The sequence below is a fragment of the Protopterus annectens genome, chromosome 1.part1, assembly GCF_019279795.1.
Source record: "Protopterus annectens isolate FY-2018-M chromosome 1.part1, PAN1.0, whole genome shotgun sequence".
NCBI lineage: Eukaryota > Metazoa > Chordata > Ceratodontiformes > Protopteridae > Protopterus > Protopterus annectens.
The window spans coordinates 1,991,400,442-1,991,419,390 of record NC_056726.1 but is presented as its reverse complement, the minus strand read 5'-3'; the positions used below and the strand labels follow the sequence as shown (position 1 = coordinate 1,991,419,390).

The following is an 18,949-nucleotide window of genomic DNA, read 5'->3' as shown; positions in this document are numbered from 1 at the left end:
GGGTGAACCTTCCGGCTTTAGCAAGCCACGGAGGATTAACTTATTCCTCCTTTCCTGCAGGACTCGCTGGCTAAAAGAGTGACACAAAGCACAGGAGTCCTGCAGGTGTAAAGGCCCCAGGCAGTAAACACAAGAAGTGTGACCGTCTGTCAGAGACATTTTCTGACAGCACGAGTCACACTTCTTGAAGCCCGAGACCTTTACCTCCTTAGACATAGACTAAGAAAAAGAGTAACAAAAATACTCACACACACACACCCCAAAACAGTCACACAAATTAATCCCACAAACACAGACACACAGATAGGGATTAATAAGGAAGGCCTAGGCCTAACTGCAATTTTTAAACTTTTTTATAAAGTAAAAATTTTTTTTTTTTTTTTAACTATAAGGGGAATAGGGTGATTGTATGGACACTACACACTAAAAAATAGGAAAAGGGGAAGATAAACCCTGACTTAAGCTGTTTGAAAAACTCAAACTTACCTCAGCTGGCAAAAAAGGAGACCTCTTCGCAAAGCGGCAAACGAGATCTGAGGTAGTCCCGCCTTGCATCATGGGATATAGGGTTGCCTTGAGCTGGTAAAAGGAGTTCTCAAGCTAAGCAAGTGCTGAGTCGGAGCCGAGGATCGGCTCCGAACCCATCCAGCAAGAATGAAGGCGAGATTGACAACTTAACATCAATTAATTTAAAACACCCTCTAAAACTGTACTGTATTGTACAAGGAATACAATTTAATACAATCAGGAAGGTGTATGAAAGAGCATGTGTATGTTTCGTGTACAAGGGGCCTGTGATTTGAAAACAGCCCAAACCCAAAGTTAATCTTTATCTGCCACTGGAAAAATGTATTTTCTTTGAATGTGGATTTCAATGCTGTTTCAGTGAATGTGAGTTTTCAAGGCAGAGAAGTTTTAATGCTAAGTCTGTTTTCATTGTGAGACTGCATTGCTTTGTTTAGCAGATATGATGTCTATTAGTGCTTGTGCTGCAAAATGCAAAATAAAACTTTCAAATGAAGTCCAAATCATCGCAGAAGTAAATCAGTATGCATATTAGTGTTTATGGTAAATGGGGTGAAATAGCCAAGTAATGGTTCATTGGAATGGCTGTAGGGAGGAAGCTCCATTCGATCAATATTTTGTGAGGGGGGAAGGGCAGCAAACTCAAAGACAGCCCCGGCTGAACTATACCTCTCAACTGTCCAGATTTTTGCAGAACGAATAGATTTTTGCTTCTTATTTTTGGTTTGTTCCTCAAAATTTGTGGTTTTCTGGCAAATCAGTTAGGAATGAAGTCAATAAATAATGACAGACACTGAGTTTCAGACTTCATAACCTTCAGAAAAATGCATGCTAAAGCAAGACCTGTTATTCTATCAGCTATCTCAATTTATACAAGAGCAATTTTAGTACTGTTTATATGTTCCCCCAATATATTTGGCCTTGTCCAGATTTCCTGCATTAACAGGTTGAGAGGTACGTGCAAATAAATTGCTTTATAGAATTAGGCATATTCAAACCTCTCAACTGTCCCTGATTTTTGGCTCAGAATGTTGCTCTTCCCCTAATAATCCCTCTGCAAAATGGCAATTTTGGAAGAAAACATGGGAGGGTTTTACAATTAATAAATAACTGTAATAATCAGTTATAGATTACTTTTATTTCAGAAATGCATGTAGATTCTTTTGTATCAGCTGCTCAAGGTAGCAGTACTAATGTTAAAAAGTGTCCCTTCTTTTACAGGTTCCCAGCTGTATTGTGTGGCTATTTTATATTTTTGCATTACATTTTTAGTCCATTTTTCATAAAATTGTGTTTATTTTTTGGCAAATTAGTGGCAAATCATTAAAGACTTAAGTTAGAAAATAATGACAGACATTTCAGTTTCATACCCTTCAGAAAATTCATACCAATACAAGACCTACTATTCTATTATCTTTCTAAGTTTATAAGAGTAATATTTAAAAATTGTTCTTATTTTTGGGCCTTTGACCCACTTCTATGTATGGCTTTGTCCAGATTTCTTGCTCTGAGGTTGAGAGGTATGACAAATGTGCCAGGGCCATCACAGTCAGCCAGAGACATTTCAAATTGTGACATACTTGTTGCACCCCACTCCTCCATGTAGTGACTATGGATGTGTCCAAGCAAGGCAAGGAGCAGTTATGCAGTGTAAATGTGCAGACTATCCCCCCCCCCATCCAAGGTAGACACAAGTACTACAGTGGCTCTTCATCTGTCCTTGATTTTGCAGGATGTTCTGGTTTCTGTCATATTTTTATACTGTTGATTTATGCTTTAATGCTTATTATTATTCAGAAAGTGCCTGTTGCTCTGTGTTTAAGTAGCAATGCTTTAATGACCATCAGGTAAGCTTGTCTGAGATTGTAAGATGCAAGGAAGTTTTAATAAGCATACTGTAAAATAATTGCCAACATTGAAAGCCTTTCTGTTGTTGCCATGCAGAGAATACTTACATAACTAGATAACGTATAAGCCTTGCTTCTGAAATGCATATGACAGTATTTGTAATAAAGGACAGGATTACATTATTTTAAGAAGCTCATTACAGGCTTTACCTGCAAACTAAACAGAATGCCAGTCTTATCACGTGTGGTCCATATCTTGTGCAGTAATCCTTTAAGCAATGTATGTTGAGCTTGTTTCTTGTTTGCTTTTCATTTTTTATTTTGATCATGTTTTCCCCATGAAACAAGTAGACAGTTGTTGTCAGGCAGCAGGTCTTTTTTGGATAAGAAACATTTTTACAAGTGGGGGTAATACAGAGATTGCTACTTTCAGCATGTTACTTGGTACTTTAATAAAGCTGAATATAAATTATAATTAGAACTTGAGTGCAAGGAGAAGTGGTTTGAGTTGAGTGCTGCTTGTTCTTCTTATACTTGATTTTGACTGGCATTCCAGTAATGTATTTAAAAAGTAATTTATTTTTTTCATGCCTCACAACCTTTTTGTTTCCATCTAGCTATTAAGTAAGTTGTCATGCAGCCAATGGATTGAAATATTTTTTTTCTTCTACACTTCATTTTGTCTTGATTGGACTCTCATAATGATGGTTTGGCACCCAGGGCAGCATATTTAATTAAAATGCCAGTTTTTGAGGTTTTGAGAATAGCTCCTCCCCTTTCTAGTTGGCCACACCCGTTCCCATTGACCCCACCCATTCAGCCGTCTCCTGCAGTCCCCCTTTGATTTGAAGTCACCAGCCGCCACTGCCAAGGACTGCCACATTAGAATATGGCAATCCACACCTCATGATCTAAAGTGCAAAGTGATGGCTCTACACAGCAAGAGGATCTATGAACTGTAATTATCTTGTGACAGTTAAAAGCCTAAGTAAATGAACACATAAGTCATTAGACAGTAAAATGGATTCTAGCACTATTAGGGGATAAATGAAGCAACAAGAAGAACAAAAGAAAAATGAGGAACAGTGCAAAATATATAACAGACTCACAACAGCTATATTAGTATCTAACCAGAGCATAAGACCATCCTTGGCTACTCACAATTAATATATATATAAGAGCAAAATACTTGTGATTAAAACTGTCGTATTGAATTAATAAGTATAGTTTTGTATATGCATGTATGTACGCATACATATGTGTGCGTGCGCATGTGTCTATGGTGTTAGTGTGTAGGTGTACCCATGCAAATGTGCATGTGTATTTGTATGCAATTCATGCAAACCTAGACACATGCAAAGATCATTGTGCATTTTACACTATTTGAGAAACATCATGATATAAATATTATGATCATATTTGTCCGACTCTTTATTGTGTAGCACATTCCAAAGGACATCAAACCCGGTTAATTTTAATATTGTTCTTTTAGAATTGCTCTTATGTTTGCTTGATAAAATTAAAAATGATAGCACACAATTAAAATACAGTAGATGTTATAATTACAGACTTTGTCAAGCACATAGCTTCCAGTGATGTATTCCAGAGTACAAAGCGCAAATAACAAACAGTGTTTTTTAAAACAGGATTTAAGTTTGCCTTGTACATCCACATGAAATATTCCTCAGTTATTGAAAGTATATAAAAAACATAACTGCTTACCTATCTGTTAAAGGTGTAATAACTAATCGGTCAGTGCAGCCTAGAAACTCATTCTGGTAAACAAACTCCACATCAGTGACGCAGACACAAACTTGATCTGCATCTTCTTTAAAATAAAATCGACATTGCTTTAACCATTCAAAGTCCGTCATTGTTTTGATATGCATTTTTACCTGAAAAAAGTAGTATTTATTACTACTGCATGCACATGTAAAAACAAAACATTACATTATTACTGAAACATTTTACTTATTGATTTTGTAGATTCACGTTATTTCAGGGCAAAACATCAGAATTACAAAACCATTCAAAGATTCTTTAAGCCAAACATGAGCTGCTACTGATGCCTTACACTTGAGAAATATCTTGGGGGCTGTGAAGAGTCCAAAGAGCAAGGTTCTGTACTGAAAGTGACTGGCTCCTACTCTGAAATGGAGGAACGTTTGAGAAGCCTTAGCCATGTTTATATGGAGGAAAACATACTACAGATACAAAGACTTCATCTGATAGTACAGCAACATCTGTTAGAATATGTTTTACATTTGTAGTTTTGAACATTTTCCAGTAAGCAGTGAAAAAAAAACATTAACCAATAAAGACAAAAGTACCCATTTCAGAAGATTTCAGCCATAAAGGGCCATTCAGACTGCTGTCATTATAATTCACCAATATCCATATATCAATTACAGCCATGTTATCGACTGTGTATACATCACATGCCTTAGTGTGATAAAAAAGGGCACAAAAAAGTATTCCAATTTGCTTTACACAAATAAACAATTACACTCCAGTCCTGTAAAGACAGGGTAATGATTTCCTAACTTTTATCATTTTAGCAAGATGAGCCATTTTTATCCACAGATATCATTCAAACCCAGCAATTATAGCTATGTTGTTGTCTGCATTCTTCTCAGATGTCTGTGACAAATAGTAACAATACTGATGACCAAAGCAACATGTTTCAAATTTGTTTCACACAAACATTCACAGTAGCCAAAGTATTCCAATTTCTTTCACACACATACACCCCCACACACCCCCTACTTAAATATACTAACTCTGAGATTGCACAGACACACAAAGGAAACTCACACCCACACATTTTACAGTCCCACACACAAACATCACAGTCACAACACTCACTGACACACACTAAAACCCCAACCAACACACTTACACATAGATACTTACCTGAACTTCCACCCATCCATAAACAAACTGCAACACCAAAAGCGCTACTTCAGTATCTCTGAATATCGGGATTTTGAATTTCACGCTTCTGGTTTTTCGGTATTTAGGGTTTTCGGCTACACAGTCTCGGGATTTTGGGTTTCAGTATTCCAAAGGTTCGAGATTATGTAGTGATCCCAGTGAGTACATAACTTTAATATCTGATGTTGTCCTTTTCATTCTTCCTCAATGTATGGGACAGTGTCCCCAGCTACATAAATCTTGGGTGGCCCTCGTGGAAGGATATTCCGGAAAACTGCTGAACCGAAAGCAGCTTTGTTTCAGGAAATTATGTCCAATATGTAATGAGTAATAAAGTTATGGGCATTAGACTAGCTGGCTGTTGTGCAAATATCTTCAATGGAAGTTTTAGACCAGAAGGCAAATGATGTGGCCATTGATATAGTTGAATGGGCCTTAACTGATTTTGGTAAGGACAGGCCTTGTTGAGAATAAATCCAGGAAATGCAATTAGTGATCCATCTAGCTAATGTAAATTTAGAAACTGGTAAAGCCAACTGAGTGGGTGAAAAAGAAACAAATAGCTAGTCCATTTGTCTGAACTTTTTTGTTCTGTGTAAGTAGACACATAAATGTCTATGTACATTTAACAGATGCAGCATGTATTCACCTTGTTTGAAAATATTTGGAAAGAAGACTGGAAAATGCATTGTTTGATTTATGTTTAAGAGGCCACTTTTGGTAGAAAAGAAGGATTAGTTTGTAAGGTAGCCCTGTCTTTATGAAAAATAATGTAAGGAGCTTTCGATGAAGGAATCTGGAGTTTGGAAATCTTTTTAGCAGAAGTATAACTAGCTAAAAAGGCTGTTTTCCAAGACAGACATTTTAAATTAGTTTTTGCTGAAAGTTCAGAGGGGTGTTGAGTTAGGCCTTGCAGTACTACTGTAAAGTCCCAGGGATGTTACAGATCTTTCAATGGTGATCTGAGCAGGGAGGTGCCCTTTAGAAAAGCCTTAAATAATTTGGAAGCAGTCAGGCATGCAGAATTATCTCCTGAGTGAAAATTTGATATGGCTGCCAATTGTACTTTGATTGTGGAAAAAACTAGCACCTTCTCTAAAAAGAGAAGTTAAAAACTCTAATACAGAAGAAATAGGGGCAGTAAAGGGATCATTTCAGGGACCAAATTGAAAATATTTTCCACTTGCTCTTGTAAATTCTCTTAGTGGGGTCTTTCTGCAAAGAACAAAGTATATCATGAACTGGGGAAGAGAGTTAGGGCTGTCTAGTTATCAATGGAATTGAACAAACCATGTGTTTAGTTTGAGAGCTGGAATACTGGGATGTTTTATCACCAAGGGATGTGACAGATGGTCTGGACTGGGGTCCCGTATCCAAGGAGGATAACAGATGAGTCCAAAGAAAGGGGAGTCAGCCCTGGTGAGGCCAGAAGGGGCAATAAGGATAACCAATCTCTTCAACCAGCTGACTTTCTGTAAGAGTTTTGGAATCAGAGATACTGGGGGATAAGCATAGTTTACTGGAAAACTTAACTGATGTTGTATTTGGCCTGTTGCTTTAACTTTTTAATCTTTTTTCTGTATATTTAATAAATATCACTGCTTTTCAAAAAAAAAACAACGTTGTGTGTCTGCTGCTCATAATACTACAATATATATTTGTGGTTGCCATGCACTTTACTGAATACTTACTTTGTCGATAAAGTGCAGTGGATGCATTTTAAGCTAGCTGTTTACATTATCGGTCAGGAGATGTCAAACATCAGAACATCAACTGTGGTGGTTCTGGATGGTGTGCATGAGTGTAAGCAAGCAAGTTTTTTGGGGTTGGGGTAGAGGATAGCTTTAGCTGTGTCTGTGTCCATGTCTTTTATTTGTGTGACTGTTTACTTTAGGGTTACAATTAGGGTTAAGTTAGGTGATAGTTTGTATGGTGAACGTGTATTGTGTGTTGTACGCTTCTATGAGTGTGTGTACCTGTCTTTACTGGTCTTGTTTAGTGATACTCTTAGGGAATCAGTTTTTGGTAAGGTAATGTGTCAGTCTGGGGTTAGGTGCAGGGTTAGAGTGCATGAGTTAGGTGAGATGGGGGGAGGGTAAAGTCTCACTCTTCAAAGTACATAAGTCTGCTATCCAACAAGGCAGCCACAGAGTGATTGTGAGGCTTCAAGACCTCATCAATTAACTTTTAGGAGTTCATTGGAGCTCTGTGTGATCTATGAGGGAGGACAATGCCACTTTAGTGACACAGAGAGACAAAGCCTTGACTATACAGCCCAGGCAATCCAGGTTTAATTAGCTACATCTGAGTAGCAGGAAAGGATGAACATTACTATCACTGATGGGTGAGTATTTCTGTGGGCATCTTCTGTGACATTCCCTGGAGGAAGTTGGAGAATGTTAAGCTAGGAGACATGTGCCAAAGGGGGGGGGGGGGGGGGGAGACAAGGTTGAGCTGCTGTGAAGATTGGAAGTTGGTATACGGGGTTGGGAGTTGGTATAATAGTTAAAGTGCCTGCCTCCCAGACAGGAGGTGCAGGGATTGATACCAAGAGAAATTGTTTAGGCTTAAATTGGCCCCCCAAGGGGAACTAGCCCTAGGACTTATTTATTTATCTGTGTGGGTGGGGTAATATACTGCACATCCGCATTGCATGCCTGCCCTTCAGATGTTCCACAAGGAACAAAGGGAGGGGAAGTAACAGAGGTGGGGCATAAAATGAGCCCCTCCCTGGCAGATGTGAATCGACAGACCCCCAGGATACCCTCAAGTTGAACATCAGCGCTAGCCTTACAGAATTACTGGGGTTAAGGAGGTGGTTGGTAGAATCACTGATGGACGTGGGGTACTGGGTAGGGACTCACAGGATTATATGGGGGGGGGTCCTCAAAAAGGGAGGATGGTGTATTAAAATAGCCCTTCTGGAATACTAAAAGCTTTTTTCCCTTAGCCTCTTCCATCAGGGAAACCACCAATCTCTTCATGTTGAACACTGCATGGTCAAGAACCTTGCTTTCCTTAGTCCCTCTATTAACTCATCTATGAGGGCTCTACCACAGGTGTTGAACTAAAAAAATGCCTTAAGACCTCTCAATAGTCTCTATTTCAGAGGAACGTTCCTGTTTTCGGGCCTGATTTATCCTTGCACATTATGTACCTAATTTAGGATGCATGTCCCTATTTTCAGGCTTGATTTACCCTTTCACATAATTTTCTGAATCCCTTCTTGTCACATGTGATTTTTTGAAGCTGTCTAGAACACAAAATCACACACACCACATGACCAATATATCAGTAGCTCTGGGACTTTCCAAGATGGCTTCCACACTGATTAACAGCTAAACACCATCTCTCCCAGTCTGAAAAAAGAAACCAAAATACAAGGGCCAGGTACTCAGTCACTTTCTGCAAATTCAGTTACTGGCTAGCAAGTACACTGCCTGGTTGCCAGCAAAGAAGAAACTAAGAGAACCTAAAAGAAAATCAACTAAAAAAGGTGAAGAGAAAATACTAACTGGGAAGAATCCCACAGCTGTTCAGCAAAAAGAAGTTCAAGCACCAGTTTTAGCGCAGGACAAGAATTCGGTAATTTACAGGAAAAATAAGTCAAATGTGCTCTGAGCTGATAAAAAATAAATGACACAAGGAAGGAGTATATTAAAGCAAATAAAAAAGGGTGGGAAGAAGCTTTAAACAGAAATTTAGATGAGCTGATAAGACTGAAAAAAATCAGAGGTCAAAATGAAGAAAAGGCTGGCTGAGTCTGAGACTGTTGGAGATGGTTCAAAAAATTGTTGAGTTAGAGGACAGAACACATAGGGAAAAATCTAAGATTTTCTGCTGTACCAGAGAAAGAAAGAAGAGACTATATTAATTTTAGGAAAACACAAATAAGCAACTGAACTGGTATTTCACAGCAGGAACTGTTAATTGAAAGGACACAGTATGTATACTCTAAATCTGGCCATGAGAAAACAGTTAAGACATTTATTAGTAAAGATGCAAATCTACCAGCAGAAAAAGTTGATCCTGACAAAACTGTGACAGAATGGCAAAGTATTAAAAACTGGACACAGCAGAGTGTTTGTGGAAATGATTATTTACTGTAAACCAGGCAGAAGAGAAAGAAATTTATTCCGGCAACCTGTGAAAGTCGAGAGGCAGGTGTGAGATTCAAGCTGCTTTAGCCATCTGTCCTCAGAATATTTTTTTCCCTGGAGGATTAATTATTCTCACTGATGGGTAGCATCCCTAGCACCCTAAATCTTTGGTGGCTCGTGGAAGTACGTTTTTCAGTACCGTGGAACCAAAGGAAGACCTGTCCCTGGAAGCCTTATCTACTTTGTAATGCGTGATAAAGGTATGAGGCTTAGACCAAGTGGTTGCAGCACAAATATTGTCAAGGGGCAATTTAGCTTGAAAGGCAGAAGACATAGAAACGGCTCTGGTAGAATGAGCCTTAAGTTTGTGTGTCAATGGCATGTTTCCATTCGCATAAACAAAGGATATACAATCTGATAGCCATTTAGATAGGGTTGTTTTAGCCACTGGATTACCTTTTCTGGCCACCGAAAAGGATAAGAAAAGTTGATCTAATTTTCTAATATCCTTAGTTCTATCAAGATAAAATCTGAGCTGTCTGTGCACATCAAGTTTGTGCAGCATGTATTCCAATTTGTGGTTGGGAAAAAAGGCTGGCAACTCAATGACCTGATTGATATTGGATTCAGAACAGACTTTAGGCAAAAAAGGGGTTTGTTCTCAGAGATACTCTATCAGCTTGGAAAATCATGTAAGGGGGTTTGATTGATAATGCTTGAAGTTCTGACAATCTGCGGGCAGAAGTAATGGCTACTAGAAATATAGTCTTCCAGGACAAATATTTGAGATCACAAGAAGATGCTGGTTCGAAGGGGGGAGGGGAATTATTTGAGACAGCATAAAATTCAAATTCCAGGGAGAATAAGAGATTTTGACAGGAGGTCTCATGTGAAAAGCACCTTTAAGAAAAGCCTTAGATAACTTATGGCCCATAACGTTCAACCCATCGAATCCAAGGTGGAAATTTGATATGGCGCTAACTGGACTCGAACTGTGGCAGCTGCTGCTCCTTCCTTAAAAATCTTTGTCAAAAATTCTAAAATGGACGATAGAGGAGCTCGGAAAGGGTCGATTTTCTGTATATTGGCCCAAATTGAGAACCTGTTCCACTTACTGCAGTATAGTTTCCTGGTGGATGGCTTGTGAGAAGACAAAAGGATTTGCCTTGTATCATCTGAGAGAGAATGAAGCCTGGCAATTAGGGGAAGTGGATTAGCCAAGCAGTCAGTTTTAGGGACTGCAGTGAAGGATGGAGGTCCCGTGATGGGTGTGTCAGAAGGTCTGGAACTGGGTCCAGGATCCATGGATCCTCCAGCAGATGATGGTGAAGGAAGGGGAACCAAATCTGTCGAGGCCAGTAGGGGGCTATGAGGATAACTGCCCTTCCCAGTGATTTTACTTTCTGTAAAACCTTGGGTATCAATGGAATAGGTGGGAATGCATATAGGAGACCCGGAGGCCAATCGTGTACGAGTGCATCTCTCGGGGAATGTCTTGGAGGTGGTATTAGGGCAAATTAGCTTCTGCATTTGGTACTGATGTGACTGGCAAAGAAGTCGCAGCAAGGCTGGCCCCATTTGCGGAAAAATCAAATCCGCAACTCGTGGTTGAGAGACCACTCGTGAAGCAACAGTATTGCCCTGCTCAACGTGTCCGCTATCACGTTGGATTTCTCCAGGATGTGCATTGCTATCAGAAAACGGTGGGATGACACAGCCCATTGCCATACCCTGAGGACTTCTCGACAAAGGGGGTAAGACTTGGTCCGCCTTGTTTGTTCAAGTACCAGACCACTGACATGTTGTCCGTCTGAAATGCAACTGTCCCTAGAGGAAGACAGTCCTGAAAGTACTGCAACGCCAGAAGTACCGCTCTCAACTCCAGAACATTGATATGCAGATGTGACTCTTGATCCGTCCATGTGCCTTGGGCAGTCTTTCCCTGAAAATGCCCCCCCCCCCACCCTATCAGGGAAGCGTTCGTGGTCACAGTGGCTACTGGAGGAGGAGAACAGAGAGTCTTCTGATTTTGACATGAAGTGACGTCAACCACCACCGAAGGTCGCTCTTGCAAGAATCTGTGATGAGAATCATGTGGTGCATCGGTAGATTTTGTTAAGACCACTGAGTGAAAAGGAGCCATTGAAGGATTCGCATATGCTTCCTTGTGAGTGGTACAGCCAGGATTGCTGCCGCCATCAAACCTAGCACCTTCAAGACCTCTGCTGCTGTAGCTTTGCTCTTTGACACCAGTGAGATGACGTGTTGGTGAAGAAGTGAGACTCTTTCGATTGGAAGACGTAGAGTGGTGGTTGAGGTATCTAACTCTGCTCCTATAAAAACGGTATGCTGCGATGGCAATAAGGCAGACTTTTCGAAGTTGACTGTAATGCCTAACTGATGGCAGAGTGTCAGAGTATATTGTGTTGCCTGAGTCAATTGATGCCTGGTGGTAGCAGTGAGGAGCCAATGGTCTAGGTATGGAGACAACTGGAATCCTAGATGCCTCAGGTGAGCCGTGACCACTGCCATGCATTTGGTGAACACTCTGGGGGCTGTAGTGAGACCAAAGGGCAGGGCTCGAAACTGGTAATGATTGGCTCCCAGCCAGAAACGCAGGTGATCCCTGGAGTGTCTGTTCATCTTTATGTGATAATACGCATCCTTGAGAGAGAGCACATCCAATCGCCTTTCCCTAGGAAGGGAAGAATGGACTGAAGCGTGACCATTTGGAACTTCTCTTTCTTTACGAATTGGTTGAGTCTGCTGAGGTCCAAGATAGGTCTCCAGTCCCCTGTTTTCTTTGGTACCAAAAAAAATCTTGAGTAAATTCCAAATCCAACTTGGTCTGCTGGAACTGGTTGGATGACCCTTTTTGTCTAGCAATTTTTGGACCTCTATGATTGCTTGTTCCCTGAGACTGGGTGGAACATCTGGGATTCTGTTTACAGGAGTGGGAGGGGAAGAGAACGGTATGAAATATCCAATGCTTTGTACCCATGTATCTGACGTTATGTTTAGCCAGGCTTCTGGGTACAAAGATAAGCGAACCCCGACTCCCTCCAGAGCCGGACAGCCGGGCCTCCTTTCAGGAGTGCTGGTAGGGCTGACCAGAGAACTGGCCTCTGTCACCCTGTTGCTGCAGACACCGTCTGCCATGCGGGCGGCGTCTTCCGTTTTAACCCTCTCCTCTGACTTTAGAGGGGGTTTCTCCACGTGTGTTCTGAAAGGCTCAGTGTGCTTTTCGGAACCACATTTTTCCGCCCTTAGGGCCCTTGGGATAGGGCTAAGTAGGGGTAGAAAAATGGACTCCAACGGCAGATAGGGTCTTGCCTTCCTGCTCACACCTGGTTAAAGTTTTCTTTACTTTAGACCCAAACAGTGATGAGCCATCAAATGGGGTGTTGATAAAGGAAGACTTAAAGGGCTCCGCAAAGGAACAGAGACGCATCCAGGCTTGTCTCCATAGAGCAATGCCTGAACTAGCGGCTCTACTCGAACCATCAGTTGCATAAGATATGAGACGCATGGACGAGTTCACAACCGAGTTTAAGGTAGCGAGCGGTGTGCTGACTTTGTCGGCAACCCCTGCAGCTACTGTACCCTGGAGAGTATCTCCTAGCTCTTTCAGGAGTTCTCTTTGTAGTCTCGTGAAATGGGTTAAATAGTTCAGCGATCGCAGAGAAAAAGTTGCTGAACTAAACATGCATTTCCTATATCTATCCATGATCCTAGAATCTCTGTTAGGAGGATGGATAGAGGCGGATGTTTCAGACACTTCCTTTTTGATGGCTGCAGCTACCACCATGGCATCAACAGACACTCCTTTGGTCAAAAAGGCTTTGTCCACTGGTCTCGGAAGAATAGGGGACACCCTGTGGGGCTACTTGAGGCTCAGGGTCTCTGCTTAGGGGGACCGGTAGACGTAGAAGCGGACACAAGTGCTGGAGGGGAGAAGGAAGCCTGAACTGATGCCGACGATGTCTCAGGAGACAGGACTCTCCTCATGGCACTGAAAGCACCATGGCTCCGATGAGAAGGGGTAGACGGATCCAGTAGGACTGTCCGATCCTCCCGCACCAAAATCATGGGCTTCAAGCCTGAGGTAGGAGCCGAGCTGAAGCCCCAAGAGGAAGAGTCGGCACTGACAAATCGGTCCGACTATCCTCTCCAGACCCGACAGAAGAGTGTTGTCTCTTAGTGTCCTCGGTCCGTACAGAGGACGTCAGAGTAGATGGAACCGATAACACCAGTGCGCATCTTGGTTCCATAGGTTCAACAACTATCAGTTCGGGCTCCTTTGGCTCTGAGAGTCCAGTACGGCTCGGAGGAGGAGTAGTAAAGTCCGGTTTAATGGTCTTCGGGTCCGACAAAATGGTCGGGCCCGACAACAATTTAGCAAGTCCTGGTGCCCATAGAAGCTTCTGCACTAGCCGAGCCATATCCATATCTGATAGGCTGACTGAAGACTTAGAGGAATGCACTGAAGGTGCTGAGTGCAGCAGAGGAGATGAGGGAACCTCAGAGACCAGCTCCAAGACTGGGAGCTGGCTCCGAACCAAAGGGAAACACGGCTCCGAGGACTGTGGAACCGATGACCCTGTACCCTCTGATCTTTTTGCCTTCTTAGTAACTGTTAGAATCTCCTGAAGATTTGGATGATTTTGAAAAAGTGCTAGCACCTTCCTGGCTGCCCAATGCCTCAGAGAAAGTATGCTGCAGCAACCCCCTATCAATAAGTTTTCTCCTTCTCTCTAAGAGAACCCTAGAGGAAAAAGAGTGGAAAATACTGCAAGAGTCTTGGAGGTGTTTAGCCCCCAGACAGTAAACACATTAGACATGCCCGTCAGTGATGGATATTTTCTGTCCACAATCTGGACAATTCTTAAACCCCGATTTGGGATGAGACTTTTCTCTCTCATCCGACATGTTCAAAGTTTAAAACAGGCGCACCACAAAATTAACCTGTAAAAGTTAAATATAGGGCTAACTAGGCCCACACTAAAAAAAATACTAATAATAAGAAGAAATTTGTTAAATCTAAACAGGGCTAACAAAAGGCCCAACACTCTAAGAAACTAAGCCAACACAGGGCACTATCTACTACAATCTAACCTGCTTATAACTATAGAATTTTAATGAGAAACACATACACACACACTAAACAGAGAATAATATATCAAAAAGAGGGAGAAAGAAATTTTTAAACTTGCTATTTAGCAAAAATATGGTCCGAGCTGACTGGATCACCTAGATCTCTCTTGCCACAGCAAACTAGATCTGAGGTAATTCCAGCAGTGCACTGAGGGATAAGGGGCTTGGTCTCGAGCTACTGGCAAACCTTGAGCTTTGCTATCGGCCGTGTTGGAACCGAGGATCGGCTCTGAACCCATCAATGAGACTAAACAGCGAGATTTAACAACTTCACATTGAAAGTTATGTACTTACTATAATGATAAATCTGTTTTGTTCAATTTTTTTCTGGTTCAGCATCGGATCCTCGGTGCTTTACACCAGAGTACTGGATTTGAGAGTTCTGACTCCCCCCACCCACAATTCCATCCTCCTACTTGCTTTACCTCAGATCAAGTTTGCTGGCTATATCCATAAGGACCCTAATAATTAGCAGAAGGAATGAAAAGGGGGAGTCTACAACATTGTCCACTCCGGAAAGAGATGTGAAAGAGGAAGCAGACGTGGTTCTGTCAAGGTCTGATCAAGCCCCAGAAGATATATAATTAGAATTTGGAAGGCAGGAGGAGGGAGAGATGTTGAACCGGACAAAAACAGGAAGCATGGATCTATCGTTATGGCAAGTGCACAACTTTCATATCCAATATGGTCCATTTTCATCCGATTCATCTTGTGGAACATATTTCCAAGCTGCCTAAAAAGGACCTGGGTGGACTAAAGGAAGGACATTCCTGAGAATGGCAAAGCCAAAAGATGTGGAAGCTCTGGACTGAGCATCCAACTTGTAATGAGGTACAAAGGTATGAGCTGCAGACCAAGTTGCTGCTGCACATATGTCACTAACAGGTACTCTTTTTGCAAAACCTGTCGAAGTTGCCATTGCTCTGGTAGAGTGAGCCTTAAGCTTAGAAGGCAAATATAACTCTCTTATCTTATAAACAAAGGAAATGCACTCTGCCAGTCACCTAGAAAGTATGACGTTTGATACATGTTGCCCTAGTTTTTGCCTGGAAAAGGAGATAAAGAGTTGGTCTGATTTTCTCAAGTCTTTCATACGATGTGGACATCCTACAAAAGGGCCTCACTGACACAAATGCCTGGTGTCAAAGCCATGGCCTCAGGCACACCTCATCTCAAAAGGTTTCTCATCCGGGAAAAAAAGAGGTCATTGTTCTCTTCTACTCGTCACTCATTAGACCCATTATAGAGTACAACACCCCTTTTGGTATATACCTCACAAGACATCTACAACAATTGGAAAGGCCACAGAAATACCTCACAAAAAGGATTACCGGCCTCAAACAGATGCCCTACACAGACCGTCTCAAAAAACTCCAGCTTTACTCTGTCGCATATCGCCTACTCAGAGGCAATCTCTGCCTAACACACAAAGCTGGGATGTAACAGGGTACTCCAGGACCTGTGAGCAGTGCCAAAACGTAGACAAGACAGGAGACAAGGTCAAAGCTCCTTTGATGCTTTTGCCTGTAATTGAGAAGGTGGAGCTCTCAAGATCCAATACTCTGGTATAAGGCACTGAGTTTGGATTCAAATGGATCTGAAAGCCCACATTCTGAACTGGAAGAACATGAGTGTCATCAGACCACTGGTTTCTTCAAGGCTAAAAAAAGAAGTTATGTACACACCATAATATTCCATCTGTGTTGTCCATTTTCATTCTTCCTCAACCTGTGGGTTCAGATCCGAACCTTAGATCTGACTTGGCCACTTTCTACAGCCCTAGGATTCAATTCTTATGATCCTCCCGTTACCCATAATGCCTCATTCCCCAGATTACTTCAGATCGAGTTTGCTGCTAAAATATAATAGTATATATATATATATATATATATATATATATATATATATATATATATATATATATATATATATATATATATATATATATATATATATATATATATATATCCAAAGCAGATAGGAAAACGTTTAGGGGCTCAAACAGGAACCGAATTCCTATAGACGTATCCATCAGGTATCTCACCGCTATGGATATGGGAAGGAGGAAGGAAAGGTTGAGGAAGAATGAAAATGGGCAACACAGAGGGAACGTTATGTTAAGTACATAACTTCTTTATCTGATGTTGTTGTTTTCATTCATTCCTTTACCTGTGGGACAGAGTCCCCAGCTACAATAACCTCAGGTGGCCCTCATGGAAAGATATTCCGTAGCACTGTGGAACCAAAAGCAGCTCTATTTTTAGAGACAATATCCAGTCTTTAATGTGCATCAAAGGTATGGCAGTTTGACCAAGTAGCAGCCGCACAAATGTCCAAAATTGAAACTCTGGAACAGAAGGCTTGAGAAGTAGACATATATCTAGTGGATCTAGTGGAGTGAGCCATGACATGCAGAGCTAGTAGAACACCTTTGGAAGAATATACGAGACATGCAATCTGTAATCCATTTAAGAAAAGTGACTTTGGACATTGGCCTTCCCAATCTAACATCTGAGAAGGAAACAGCTGGTCTGTTTTTTGGAAAGATTTTGTTCTGTCTAGGTAAAAACGTAGCTGTCTATTAACAACTAGAAGATGAGAACATATTCAGCTTTGCTTTGAAAACTGGGTAAGAAAACTGGTTAGTTAATGACCTGACAGACATTGTTTTTTGGAGGCTACTTTGGGTAAAAAAGAAGGATAAGTACGCAAGATCACGCTATCTTTATGAAAAATCAAATATGGGGGTTTGGATGACGGCATTTGCAATTCCGATACACTTCTAGCTGAAGTGATGGCTACCAAAAAGGCAGTCTTCCATGAAATATATTTTAAGTCTACCTTGGCTGAAGGTTAAAAGGGAGGTTGAACAAGAGCTTGTAACATCATGGTTAAGTCCCAAGGAGGAGTAGGGTCCTTTATAGGAGGTCTAAGTAAAAAGGTACCCCTGAGGAAGGTCTTACACAGTTTATCTGATGTCAAAGAAGATGAATTTTCTCCGGTGTGATAATTTGAGATGGCTGCCAGTTGCACTTTAATAGTAGAAAAGCTTGCCCCGTTGTGGACAATGGAATCAAGAAAATCCAGAACTGCAGAAATAGGTGTAGTAATGGGGTCCATATCTTTTTTTTGTGAGCCCATATCGAAAATCGATGCCACTTACTTTTATACATTTTTCTGGTCACAGCTTTATGCGAGGATATTAAAATCCTCTGAACCAGTGAGGAATGGCTGGTGTTTCTAGCCATCGTTGGAAAAGGAGAAACTATGTGGTCAGTTTTAGTCCTGGAAGATCAGAGTGAATCTGCCCTGATGTGTGGGACAAGAGATCTGGATGTGGTTCGTGCATCCATGGAGGGTATATCAGCTGAGACCGCAGGAAGAGGAACGAGACCTGTCCAGGCCAAATGGGGGGCAATGAGGATCACCTTACTCTTTAACCTCTGTGCTTTCTGAAGGAACTTGAGTATGGGAGGGTAAGCATAAAGAATACCAGAGGGCCAAACATGGACCATAGCATCTCTCAGTGACTATCACTGAATAGGCATCAGAACAAAGAACCTGCTGCATTTGTTGTTGAAGGGCAAAGTAAAAAGGTTGCAGCAGGGTTGACCCCATTTGTGAGAGATCATATTTACCACTGGCTGGTTTAGAGACAACTCAGGAGGCATCAGGATAACTCTGCTGAGCCTGTCCACCAGAATGTTGGACTTCCCCAGAATGTCCATTGCAATTAGGAAGTGGTTGGAAGGGATTGCCCATTGCCAAACACTCACTGCTTCTTGAAACAGCTGGTAAGATCTGGTTCCTCCCTGTGTGCTGATGTGCCAAATCACAAACATGTGTTCCATTTGAATCACAATTGTTCCTAGAGGGAGAAAACCGTGAAGTACTTGCAATGCTAGAAGCACTACTCTGATAGCTAGGACACTGAAATGCAAACTGGCTTCTTGTACTGAACACGTGCCTTGGACCATCTGACCTAGGTAACACCCCCCCCCCCATCCCAGCTGGGAGGCATCCATGGTCAAAGTGGTGTTGGGAAGAGGAAGGACAAATGGCTGTCCTTGTCTGACTTCTGAGTGGAGCCATCATAAAAGTAAGTCCTTGCACACTCGGAACAATTTGATTGGATGACTGAGGGGGTAGAAATGTAAAGATCATTGAACCACCAGTGTCCATTGAAAAATTCTCATATGTAAGCATGCTGTTGGAATCAAAGTTATTGTGGCAGCCACTGAACCTAATGCTGAGCACTGGACTTGTTGGGGGTTTTGGAATGTCCAGAATTTGTCTGATGTGCAATCTTAGGGTGGATATCCTGTCCGGAGGCAGGTAGGCGAGACAGTTGGCTATGTCCAGACATCCTCCTATAAAGTCCATCAGCTG

At 41.6% G+C, this 18,949-nt stretch overlaps 1 protein-coding gene across 1 annotated transcript in view; it reads right to left on the bottom strand.

The window, feature by feature from the left end:
• Positions 1–18,949, bottom strand: part of LOC122816787 (dynein axonemal heavy chain 8-like) — a 9,517,065-nt gene that overhangs the window by 2,839,207 nt on the left and 6,658,909 nt on the right. Inside the window, 1 exon segment of the mRNA XM_044089814.1 lies at positions 4,095–4,267. Coding sequence (XP_043945749.1) covers positions 4,095–4,267 — 173 coding nt within the window.